Raw genomic sequence first — 13,130 nt, 5'->3', positions numbered from 1 at the left:
AATAGTAAAATATTAGGGAGAAATAAAGTTCTCTGTGACTTTTGTCATAAACAATACACTGATGCTCTTGGCCTGACAAAGCACTGGAGAAAATGGACTAGAACGAAAAGATCCAAAGAAAAGACAGTTCTTCACTAAATAGAAGTTTGGGGGTTCTCTAAAGATGCACTCCACTATCAATGCCATTCCTGCATGCAACCATGTCGGACGCTGACAGAGGACAGATAGAATTAGTTTGTGGGCTCACAGGTGCCCTACTTTCCATAGCTGTTTGCAGGCGTTTTGGCAGGTCTGAGTATGACAGAAATAGAGATTGACGTGTGTGTGTGTTTGTGTGTGTGTGTTTGTGTGCACTGTCTGTTTGTTTGTGAACTCCAGCATCATCCTGGTCCAGTGAGACGGAAGTACAGCTCATGTTCCACCATATTCCTTGATGACAGCACTGTCAGTCAGCCCAACCTCAAATACACCATCAAATGGTAACTTCATAACTGTTTCTGTCAAATCTGAAGTAACTCAGTGTCTGATATTTTAATTCCAGTTTGCAGTGAGGGGGAGTGCTGTTGCTCACTTTCCTCTTATCCTAGTTTTAGTTTAAAATGCATTGTCATGTCTTTTTTTTTTGCTTTTTCTCTTTGTCTTTACAGTGTGGCCCTCGCAATATACTACCACATAAAGAACAGGTATGATAAGAGTTTTCATCCATTCATTCGGGCTAGCAGACAAAGCTAAACCTTGGCAGGAAAAAAATGTCACTCACGGCCAGTGTTGAAATGTCAGGCTCTTTGGATACTCTGTATGGAGCTTGAATGAAAAGGGGCGTCCTTCTGCACAGAAATGTAGTCTTGTTGAACCGTGTAAAGACAATCGGCCTCGTACAAGAACCAACCGTATGAAAAGATTTATTCTTAAGCGGTACATAGGAGTTGTTAAAGATTTTGGGCAAAAATACTCATTTGACTTTATTCTAAATAGATTTTATAGAGTTTAAATATGATACAAAAATCAACAAAAATATAATATAGCTAAAATAGACTTTGTGTGAAATTATTCTGTTCATCATTGTAATGGTTTGCGAATTTATTGAGAAGATATTTTAGATCTAATGATTTCATCAGCGTATCTTGGCAGGGCAGCTTAAGTAGTTGATAAGAAAATTCTCTCACTCTGACAGCAGGTGGACATCCTTCATTTTAACACCCGACCCGAGTGTAACATCAGCAGCTGTACGAAGTTCTAACATTTTTGCGAATGAAACTTGCCTATAAAATGGCGTGACACGTACAGCCTTGTGAAGTAATTTGTGGAGTAACGAGCGACTTACAACAAGTGGGTCTAGTTAAGAGGGTTCGGCGAATATGACTTGAAACACTTGCATGCGCAAACCTGACAGAAAAAAAATAAGAGCTTTAGGATGAGAAGATGGAAATGTTCTTGAATGTGGCCCACTGTTCTCTAGTCTGTATTCAGCATAACTGGTAGGCTAGTTGTTTTAAGTGCAGATGAATGTCCATAAATAGCTTTTTGAACATGAAGTATCTTAGAGGAGGATGAAGTCAAGAGTTTCACACCATCTGTTTTTTATTTTCTTTCATACTCTGATGTTCTTCCTTCTCTGTTTGTCATTTCAGAGATGTCGACGGAAGAATGCTGTTAGACATTTTCGATGAGAAACTACATCCGCTCTCCGTAAGGCCTTAACTGAAGATAAATTCCCGTTATTCACAGGCTGTATAGTTGTCAGGATTCATCAGCAAGACAAACCATGCAAACCGATGAACTGCAAATAAGCCCACGCGGATCAAATAGCAGGGAAATTTGTCTATTAATCTCTGGAGCCATCTGGATCATTCAGGCGTATTTTCAGTTTAATTTTTGCAGGGTTTCAATCCAAGAATTTACATAACCGTTATGCCCAATGCTCCATACCCAAAACCTTGAAAGCTCTCCATTTGAAATGAATACTCATTTATAGGCAAAATTCTCCACTGGCAGCCTGCATATCCATTTTGGTAAACATTCAGATAGAATTTCCACAGTCATTTTTTGGTGTTTTTCGTAGACTTTCACGTAAATTGTTGTCATCTTTTATTCCTCGCAGAAGTCCGAGGTTCCTGCTGATTATGACAAACACGACCCTGAGCAGAAGCAGATCTACCGCTTCGTCAGGACGCTGTTCAGTGCCGCACAGCTCACCGCTGAGTGTGCAATTGTCACACTGGTGAGTGTATGTACGTGTATATACTGTATGTGTGTGTATTTCAGTGCTCACACTAGGAGGGAGTGTTGCTTCTTGATTCTCCTTTTTTTTTTTTACCCTCTCTGGGGACATGCACTGTCTTGTTTCTATTGCCTTCTTTGGACTGTTTCCTCCCATTTATTTTTGGGCCTCATTTCTTTTTCTGGAATCGTATGAAATGCTCAGTGCATTCCTCTGGAGGTTGTGCCCCCATCATTTGTTGAATGGTTAAGTCCTCACAGGAGGGACCAGAAAATTGGACGGTAACGCAATAATTGTGACACACTTCTGTGCCCTTTCCTCTCAGAACTGTGGGACGTATGTCTGTGCCTGTAGCAAGCATATACTTGCTGCTACATCCTGCAGTAATCGCCTTTTTTAGGAGTAGGAAAAGAAAGACAGCTGTTCTCCACCTCCTATCTCATTTCTCTCTTTCTCTCTTACGTGTGCTTTCTGTTCATCATAAAGCGATTACAAGCATTAAAATGCCCTAAATGCAGTAATGAGGAGTCTTAATTGTTTAACTATTTATTTATATTTTTATGGAATTATACAGTTGGATGGTTGGAATGAAATATGATTTTTATGAACAAGTGGCAGTTACCATGTCAAGTTCTTAATCCTCTATTGTTTGTTTTACTAAAGTATAAACTAACTTCAAGAACATGCATATGCAGTCTTATACTGTATGAATACAGGATAGCGTTCATTTATTTGTGCTGTTTTTTTGTTTTTGTTTTTTGTTCTACTGTACTCAGCTATAGTTTCTCAATTTATATCTGTCACGTTCACTTGGAAATGAACTCTCTCTCCCTCCCCACTCGTCTGCCCAGAAACATCTCTTTCCACACTTTGACGCTCTGGCCGGCACGTGTGTCCCCGGAGACTAGGAAGTGCAAGGTTAATATACGTGGCCTAGTATTGGGTTGCTCTGGCTCCCTGACAGATGCACAAATGTGTGAACTGCATCCATGGGTGGGTGGGTGTGCATTCGTGTTCAGACTAACTGGAAAGCAACTACGTGAGCATACTGAATTTTATGATATTAGGCCAATATGTTTAACAGCTGCTGCATTTTCTCCTGTACCTGCACTAACTGGATAGTCCTGCAATGGGAACAGAGAAAAGATGAAGAGTAGATAAAGAGTTTTACCACAATACTCTGAATGAACTTAGCAGAAAGTATATCACACAGGACGTAGACAACATCAAGATGTGGTTTGCCGGTTAGTTGTTTATATGAGAAACACTACGTGCTGATGGTTTGGAGTTCAGACTTGGGCTGCTGAATATTGTGCATAGTAGTTCAAAAACAACCACCAGTCAGTGATGTGATCAGATTGATCAGATTGGTTCTTCTGGTTGACTGAGTGAACCATAAACTTCAAATCCAGTGCTTGCTGCCAAGGTTTCCTACTGTTATGAATAAATAGATGTGATTTAACACTCTTATTACTTAGAGTGCATATTATATCTTGAATGTGAAATCTTCATAAAACAGTGTATCAAAGTTGTTATTACAGATATCTAAATCACTGTGCAATCCCTTCTTATACTGCACTGATTTCACATCTTGCATAAGTGCCTCTTATTACATCCACCAAGGAAGTTATGGAATCACCAGTGTTTGTCTGTCCCTTTGTTTGTTGGTTTGTTTGTCTGTTTGTCAAAAGGACCAGGTGCAGGGATGGAGCATTGGCCAGGGAAGAACCCATTAAATTTTGGGCAGATCCGGATCATTTACTATGAATTGGAATTTTTTCATCTGAAGTCTTGTGTACGTTGTTTGACTTCGGCATCGGCGGAGCACTGCACTCTACTGAGCGCATTCTCTAGTTATACATGCAGTCAAGACTGGAAGTATTTGGATAGTTACACTGTTTTTTTTTTTTTGCTCTTCGCGTTCAAGTCTACAGTAAAGTGCATTGTCTCAGATTTAATTTGAGTAGGTTTATATCAATACAGAAAGACCTGCGGGGTTATTAGCCCTTTAAGCACATAGTGGCCAAATTTTAGGGGTTCAAAAGTAATTGGACACTTGGCTACTGAATGTTACTTGGGCAGCTGTGTGTCACCTCAGGGTTAGTTCATGCACAAAAAAAAAAAAACAACCTCACACTTGGCTCAGAGTTGACTGACATTGAGAGTTGCCACTTAGATTGAATCGGAGCTGTCTGTCAATATGAGGAGTGAAGAGGTGACCATGCAACGGAGAACATAATACTGAGGCTTAAAAATTTAGCAGAGAGGTATCAAAAGTAGCAATAAAGTTCCTTGACCAAAGAAACACAATTTTTCCAAGTTTTTTTTCTTTTTTTTTTTCTCAATTGCTCTAATAAGCCATCGTACAAAACCCTGGAAGTAATGGAAATGTTAAAGTAGTGTGCTGTTTTCGCATTACAGTTTTTAATCCAATAAGATCATCTGTTTCAGAAATTAGCCTGATCCTGAGCTAAGAGGTTAATTTTGCCTTCGAGCTCCATGGAGGCCAGTTGATCTGCATAGTACCAAGCCTTATCTGCGATATTTGCGAAGAAATCGCACACATTAAATCATCAACCGACCATTCTGCCTCTGGATTCTTTGTTGGGCTTGTTTGTACAGCTTCCGCTCCGTGCTGTTGCATTCGTGTCACCCAGCATGTGGGCTGGCTCTCATTTCATGCGGGATTTCTTCAGTGTTTACTGCCTGGTGCCTGATGAGTGTATATGTGGTGTCTGTTGGCAGCCGTTATGCCACAACAGAGATAGGAGCTCATTACCCTGCAGCACGTAGCCCAACCCAGCATGACTTGTCCATTTAGCCACCTGAGATGTGATAGTGGGCAAGTCAAACCAGGCTGCAAAGTAGGACGAAAGAATATTTTCATTTCTTTTTCGTAAAATCACTCCTTTCTCTTCGCCTCTCCTCTTTTGTCCGAGCCACAAGGTGCCATTATGTCTAGTAATTACATGGTAACCGTCCTCTAGCACAAGACCATCTACTTTCTAACAGTGTTCTAAGATTCTCCACTGGGCAGATTCAGACAGAATTATAACAAGTGGAAAGCACAGTACATCCACTCTGCCATAAAAAATACAGCATCTCTGCAAACCCAATTTCTTTTTGATAGACTTATCAACTGAGATGTCAGACTTCAACTCTTAAAGCTACTGTAACTGGTCTGAATTCAGACTGCGGTTTAGTCTACAGTGCAATTTATTCATGGAAAATGAAAAATGGATCACTACAAAAAAAAAAAAGTAAAATTAAAAGGTTGACTTGTTTTCCCAGAAGGGGAACTGGGAGATTTTTGGGAGAACATTTTAATAGAAGCTGTTTTGAGAAAACTGTGAGGTATAGCCACTATTAGCAAGGTGGGGTTTAAGTTATCTCCATGCAGCAGATCAGTGCAGCTTCCATGCTTGACAACAGCTACGAAATGTAATAGAAAAGATTCTCTAATAGATTCTAACAAAGTGATGATCAAGGGTAAAGAAGGATCTGCTTCCATACAAGTACTCCATCTTGTAAGGAACAGATGCCTGCGGGTTCAGTGCGCTTTGTGATCTGTACACTGTGGGAATTCTGGCTACGGAAAGAGAGAGGGAGAAATGGAAATGGAGAGGGAGGCAGAGAGACGGAGGGGTTCGATCCACATGGATATTTTATGAGCGAGCTCAGGGGAAGATTCATCGGCCTCTGAAACCTTGCTATTGTGGTTTTTACCTGGAGGAGAAGTAGACAGGAGAACGCGAAACAGTAAAACAGCAAACGTAACTCTGCAAAGGAATGTAGGCAGTGAGAGGAAATTTACATAAAGAAAACTAAAGAGGTTTTCATGGTAGCAATCACAGCTGCCTGCGAATGGCTGAAGGAAAACACATGCTGATTAACAGTTAAGTGACCCAGCCTGTAGGACATTGACACTGTATCAAACTGAAGTTATCACCTAGTTTGACCGTCTCTCACTTCATTGCAAGATCTTGTTTTATTGTTGTTCTAATGCTGTGTTCAATCTATGGGAAGAGAAGACAGAGTACACAGGCTTCTCAATTATGTATAATATTTTTATGTTCAAGAACTGAAAACCAGAAACCTTTTCTGAGATGCTGTCTTGTGACACATCTCTTTGTCTAAGGTGTATTTGGAGAGGCTCCTGACCTACGCTGAGATCGACATTTGTCCTGCCAACTGGAAGCGCATCGTGTTAGGAGCCATCCTCCTGGCATCCAAGGTGTGGGACGACCAGGCTGTCTGGAACGTTGACTACTGCCAAATTCTCAAGGATATCACTGTGGAGGACATGTGAGTCGCTGGAAAAGCGCCCACGAAATTGCATATTGCTGATATGTAGGCAGCCAAAAATGCACACAGAGGTAATGCACACACAATAGAAAGGCCTAGAGATTCAGGTGAGTTACACTAAACATTGGCAGCTAAGGATGGTGGCTATTAACATGCACATATATGCATATCTTTTACGAGTTCCATTTCCTCTTGCATAACAATTATAAATCTGTTCGATTCATTATAGATAATTATGTTTCTGTATTATGTAGGTGGCTTATTATACAGCAGGACTACACTGAAAATGTCATTTTACGTGCAATTAGTAAAGCAGCGCATTTATTGCCGACTTTTCATTACTCAACTCCTATTGGGAACATTAAATCAGTTGGCTAGAGCTGATGTTTAACTCAATATCTTCCTGGTTCAGTATTTGTGTTGAAGCTAAGAATTATGCTGGTGGTAAATGCTGTTAACAATCATTTCAAAAAACACAAAGCACCTCGTTCCAGTTCCGATACACTAAGGACTGAGAAAACATCAGATTCTGAGGTGTTGTTCCTGGCCAGGGATTTGCTCCGCAACAAGTCCATAGTTGGAAACTGGGTGGTTTTAGAATAATTAAATTATCAGTGGGTGTGAAACGAGCTGAAATCAGCAATAATCACTTCTTTTCCTTTTCTTTGGAAGCAGTCTTCTGCACCACAGTGCCGCAATGATCTTGTGATTGAGAGAAACGTCTGGAGTGGTTCCATCACAACAGCTTCTCTCAAAAAGAAGCAGCATCCTTGTGTGGGTGGTGCAGAATCCCATGACTGAATATAAAGAACAGCAGGACCACATGCTGTAGCACATTTGTCTTAGATTGTAAGAAACGGTTCAGTTAGAGGCAAGGAACCGAAGAAAAGATGGCGGCAGGGACAATCTCTGGCTACAGGAAGTATCAACCAGCTGGAACCTAACCTGTGTAGAGGATATGGCTGCCTCTTCAAGTCTTATTTTGTGTGTGGTGATTGGAAACACAGCTTACAGTCATTCAAACCACAGCTGTATGTCTACGTGCCATTGTAACTGAAACTTATTTTCTCTGCTTGAGGGGCCTTAAGTTGAAGACAGATTGGCTGTGGATAGGATCTGTTCATGCCAAATATATGAAGATCAAAACACGACTGCTGTGAAAATAGGACTGTGACTAATAATTATTTTATCATCAATTAATCTGCCGATTGGTCTATAAAATGTTTTTTTTTTTTTTTAAAGAAATTGTAAAAAAAAAAAAAAAAAAAAAAAATGAAAAAAAAAAAAAGGTAAGGTCTATATATTGCTTTGTTTCAAAAAGAACAGTCCAAAACTAAAAGATACTCAGTTTATGATCAGAGCAAATGTTCACATCTGAACAGCTGAATATTGGGACCTTTTTCCTTAAAAAATAAACTTAAACAATAAATCAATTCATTGATTTGATGACGGACTAATTGATTAATTGACTAATTGCTTCAGCTCTGTTTGAAACAAGCGTTACTGCCCTTACTAGGTATTCGGTTTCAGCCATTGTTAGTCGCCTTTCCTCTTAACTACTGTACCTGTCTTCACCCCAGTTTGTGTCAAACACCCAGGGTCCTTCTATGCTTAGAACAGCCTGCGTTCGTGGGGCCAGCCTGAATTGAAGCGGTGCTGAGACTCACGTGTATGGTGGTCTGGCCATGCTCGGGTCGACCTCTCCTAAACACCTAAGACAAGGAACACTATGATAGAGGATCATGAGGCAGGAGGTATAGTCTACCCTTTGTTAGAGGAAGAGTTGTGCTGCTTATATCAGCTCTTCTTGCACCTTTCCCTGTAAATAAACGTCAATAATCCACATGAAGTCAAGTCACCAGGTTTATACAAGGCTAGTTTATTAGTTCTTCGGCAGCGGGCCATAATAAGAGATGCGTGGTTCTTACTGGACATCGATTTAAGGGTTCACACTGGAGAAGGGGCGACTTCTGAAGCAATGGTTAAACCTTAGATTAAATCAAAAAATCAATTGGACATTAATGTGTGTAATACTTAATCTGAGTGTTTAAGATAAGGAAGAAGCATCTTGAGCATGAGACCCAATAATCTGTCCTATATACCACATCCGTCTCACATCCACAGGAATGGCTGGATTAATCTGACGCTGTAGACATCTTGCCACCGCTACAACCTCTGACCTCTGCTACACTCACACTCTTCTGCACCAGGGTCTGTGTATTCTGGTCCTTGGGCTCAGATTCACACAGCCGACTGACTGTAATCCACCTGTGTGGGACGCTTTCCAGCGAGAGGAGCCCAGCATGTGCTTCTGCTGTGCGCTCATAAGGGAGTTTACTGGACAGTGACTCGGTATCTGACCAGAGATTTCCTTGGAAGATCAGTTTTATGATGTTTATAAATCCCTGCTCTGGGACCTAGCCCACTGAAATCCCCTTTCCACCTCTTGACTGTAAAATAACTGCAAGGGAGTTTAGGAAGGATTATGACGAGTGGAGAAACAGAAAGAGAAACAGATGAGAATAGCTGAATGAGTGCCATGGCGCGATAAGAAAGAAGCAGTATTATTAGGCAGAGTTTGGCTACGGCGGAGTCTAAATTTAGCTTGTCTGTTGCTGCATGCCTTTAGATGTTCATGGGCGGGGGAACAAAGGCTAGAAGGGAGAGATGGATAGTGCTTCTTTTGCAGGTTACAATGCAAAATGACTCGGTCACGACTGAAGAGAAATAGATGAAAGCGGCCGTCACCACACTGCAGAGGGGATCCCAGAGCTGTCCAGCGTGAGGCAATGCGTGACAATAGCGTTTTCAAGATGCGGGATTAATATTCTTTCATACACATAATGCTCGGGGCTCCATTGCTTAGACATCATTCCCTTTCATTTGGGGAAAGGCTTATGTGTGGTGGGCGTACTGGGGATTTACTTAGTGTCTGCGCATCGGTCCTGTACATGTGAAGAGAACACCCAGTGTCTGTATGAGGTGATGGATTTGCCATCATCGTGGATTGCCTCATGACTACTCAAGCCTCTATTTGCCTCTTCAGTCGCTCCATGAAGGATTTCTCTGTGGACAGAAATTCAATTGTAATGGACTAACGCACTCAATTTGAATCTCAACTAGGTCCTGCCTCCAAGCTGAATATCTGATTTTGTTTTTTTGTTTTTTATGTTTTTTCTCAACCCACACATCCTCTCTCTCTCTCTCTCTCTCTGATAAAGGAATGAGCTGGAGCGTCAGTTCCTGGAGCTGCTGCAGTTCAACATCAACGTGCCGTCCAGCGTCTACGCCAAGTATTATTTCGACCTGCGCTCCCTGGCCGAGGCCAACAACCTCAGTCTTCCCCTGGAACCCCTCAGCAGGGACAAGGCCCAGAAACTAGAGGTGAATAGTACACGTGCAGAAAAGTGGAAGCAGATTTAGGGTTTGGAGTTCAGGTCATACAGAGAAATGTCAAAACAAAAAGCTACCGGTTTGATCAACTCTAGTCGAGTCCAATTCAGTGTAGCCTGACAGTGTGGAATACAATGAACCAAGGCCTTCTGGGTAGTTACTATTTCAAAGAGTCTCATCTCAACACACATGGACACAAAGCACAGAGTGTAGGTCCCGTGTCGGATGAAGGACAGGATGTAAGGCCAATGTTGCCGTGTAATTAGCCTCACTGCCTCAACATCTTTCTCACCCTCCCTGTCCCTCTGCCTCGCTGCAGTCAGCATTTGAAGCAGATCTTAGCCACAGTGACGATGTGAGTATCTGATGATGTCCAATGCGAGAGTAGAATATTTCTGGCTCTGACCACGTCCCACGTGGATGCCTGTTGAAGGCTATATGAAAAACTCTTTGTCATCTCAGAATAACAGACTGCCGAGAATGGATCTCTTTTAATGCCTTAGAAAACCTGAACGCTTCAAGCCAGCAATCATATCAGACAGGACAAAACCAACATAAATGAGCGAGTGACCTTTCAGTCAAAACGCTAGGATTTTACAGTATGTTTACCTCATTTCCGGATGACGAAACTTTTGGAATATTTCCTTTGTGCCCTCTCATATTGCACATGGCTTGACAAAGATCTCAACCAGTCACTTTAAACAAATCAGAGAGTAGGCCTCGCAATCTCCATTTCATTTCTGTTATGTTTTGACTTTCAGGCCATCTCACGGTTGTGTGACGACAAATACAAGGACTTGAGGAAGCTAGCCAAGAAGCGGTCAGTGAGCGCAGACAACCTGATGGTGGTGCGGTGGTGTCCAGCCATCATTTCCTAACACTGGCTGCTGGCAGCACGCAGCAGAGGAATAGATAGACCTGTCAGATATACTGTGTCTCTGCCTGGTAAGCAGGCAAACCAGGTGGGCAGCAGTCCTGTGGATCAGTGGGTCTGTCTGGAATGCACACACACACACACCCACGCACACACACACACACACAGACACACACACACACACACACACGCACACACAGTTACCCAATCTGGCACTTTTACAAGTGTGATTGTACCTTCTCTGTGTTGTTGTACATAAAAGAAGTCCCACTGGCTGCCTGCACTGAACCAAACAAGGCTGAGCTGAACCAAACTGAAGTTTGTGAGTGAACGTTGTTGGGACGAAGACCGTGACTGCAGAAGAAGAGGCCAAATGGAAATACAGCTGGCAAAATAAGAGACTGTGTGAAGTCTGGAAAAGCAAATGGGAACAAGTTTAATGTGAAATACAACTCATGACTGAGGCAACGGCGTTCCATAATTCCCTTAGAGGCTCAAGCGGCTTGTACGGTTGTTCGACGGAGGCCATGTACATTCCTTTAACTTTAACCCTCTGGCTCAGTCTGTTTCCTAGCTGAAGCATGACATCGTTTCTGACAGCTTACAGGCACGTCTAAAATTTCCTCCGTTTATTTCAGTGTTTTGTCGTTCTTTATCTGTTTGTTTGCATTCCCATCCAGCAGAAACCTCGAGCATATACAACGGAGACGCATGTACATTCCACTGTTAACTTTAGTGTGCATTCAATCAATTTGACTGGACTACATATCATCGGCCCTCCTTGACAAAATATTCCATTATTCCATCGGGAGTTCTCGTGCAGAGAGCTAACAATGAAGAAGCAATTCGGTGTTTAGGTCAAGGCCGCTTTGACTGCACCTGGGAATTCCTCCTGTACAAATCCAGTTACAGAATGTTGTGTCTTACAGCAAGGCCGTCCGGCCACCACTCAGATACAGCTCCTCACTTAAAGCAATATTCCTGCATCACTTTGTTGTTGACATTAAATACAATAAAGTACGTGTACTTGGGAGAAGACTGACTGGAAGATGGGGGTCCACCACTCTGAGACAGATGCGAGACATATTGTAGAGCTTCTGTTGTACTTTATTCACTGCCATTGTCCTGACCTGTGGTGCCTGTAATAAGCTAGTTCAACACTTCTCTCCTTTCTACTGGAGAAAAAAGAACAAATAACTGAAGTATTTTTTCTTTGACATTTTGTATGGTTCTTCCAGCTTAGCAAACAGCACAAATGGAATATCGACATTTGGAAGCCACTAAAAGTATGATTCTTCAGGGTCGTTATTGTCGATGTCGCGCTGCAGAGGACCTAAAAGAATGAAAATTCAGCAAGCGATGATTCAGACGCCGCTTACAAAAAGACAGATTGTAAACATTTTGCTGAATTGTCTCTGTACAGTGTAAATACAGCGCCAGTGTGCAAATCTGTAGACTGAAGTCGTACTGTAAAAAAAAAAGGACACGAAGAAAAGAAAAACACCAGAATGATGTTAGAATATTTATATTGGATCGGTTTGTACTGTACACGAGGGGCAGAGTATTAAGATTTAAATGGGAGACACCACTGAAGATTTTTTGATTTGATGTTTTCGCACTGCAGAGAATGCCAATTTTCATGTGTGACAGAAGTTTATGGAATATAGATAATACAAGACAGATTTTTTTAGCCCCACTCTGTGGAAACATGGACAGATTCATATGTTTTTGATTAAGTACTCGTTCCTTCGGAGCCCTGAAACTGACAAAACGTAGTACAAGTTTTTAGTGTTGTTAGTTAAATACTTAAACTAGAGCAAAGAGAAATAGAAAGCTCTTCATTTTTTCAACATCTAACATAACATTTAACAACTACTTAGCTGGTTAAAAAAAAAAAGCAAAAAGCTTTTTATTCTTCTTCTTTAAGACAAATCAGCCAATTTAAAAAAAAAAAAAAAAAAGGTAAAATGTATTTATTTTATTCTTTTTCTTTCACTAGCTCATTAATTTTTTTTTTTAAAGAAACTGAATTTCTTTTTTGGTCTTGGTACACGTTTAATCATTCAACTGTGCTATTTTGCTGGCTAACCAGCTTTAGCTACAGTGATATCTATGAATTATAATATAATGTATCCGATATATAATCATTACACAATATGGGCACTGGGTTGTGTAGTACTGTCACCAAAGTTAGCTTGAGCTTAAAAGGCTGGCGCTCACACTCAGTGTGTTTAGCAGTGTTTGCAGTTACGCCGGCTAGCTTCCCAGCCCTCGGCCCTCCTTGTTAAAAGAAGCATTAGGAAAATTGGAAATGTGGTGAGGAAAATAGATGAATGA

The 13,130-nt window shown here is 41.3% G+C and overlaps 1 protein-coding gene across 2 annotated transcripts in view; it reads left to right on the top strand.

The window, feature by feature from the left end:
- The window catches only part of ccny (cyclin Y), a 39,741-nt gene extending 27,000 nt beyond the window's left edge, over positions 1-12,741 (top strand). Inside the window, exons 4-11 of one of the 2 annotated variants that reach the window (XR_005707465.1) lie at positions 379-479; positions 648-683; positions 1,632-1,689; positions 2,102-2,221; positions 6,360-6,526; positions 9,748-9,910; positions 10,681-10,864; positions 11,056-12,741. Coding sequence is in view for 1 of the 2 variants with exons in the window: in XM_040126854.1 (XP_039982788.1) it covers positions 379-479; positions 648-683; positions 1,632-1,689; positions 2,102-2,221; positions 6,360-6,526; positions 9,748-9,910; positions 10,681-10,797 (762 nt within the window). In the remaining variant the exon portion in view is untranslated. Of the gene's footprint in view, positions 1-378; positions 480-647; positions 684-1,631; positions 1,690-2,101; positions 2,222-6,359; positions 6,527-9,747; positions 9,911-10,680 lie in introns of both variants that reach the window. The other variant, XM_040126854.1, reaches the window with a different exon arrangement.
- Positions 12,742-13,130: the final 389 nt, after the last annotated feature.

Source organism: Xiphias gladius, chromosome 5 (assembly GCF_016859285.1).
Source record: "Xiphias gladius isolate SHS-SW01 ecotype Sanya breed wild chromosome 5, ASM1685928v1, whole genome shotgun sequence".
In the NCBI taxonomy this organism is placed as follows: domain Eukaryota; kingdom Metazoa; phylum Chordata; class Actinopteri; order Istiophoriformes; family Xiphiidae; genus Xiphias; species Xiphias gladius.
The sequence above is the reverse complement of the archived record's forward strand: the minus strand, read 5'-3'. Positions and strand labels throughout refer to the sequence as shown.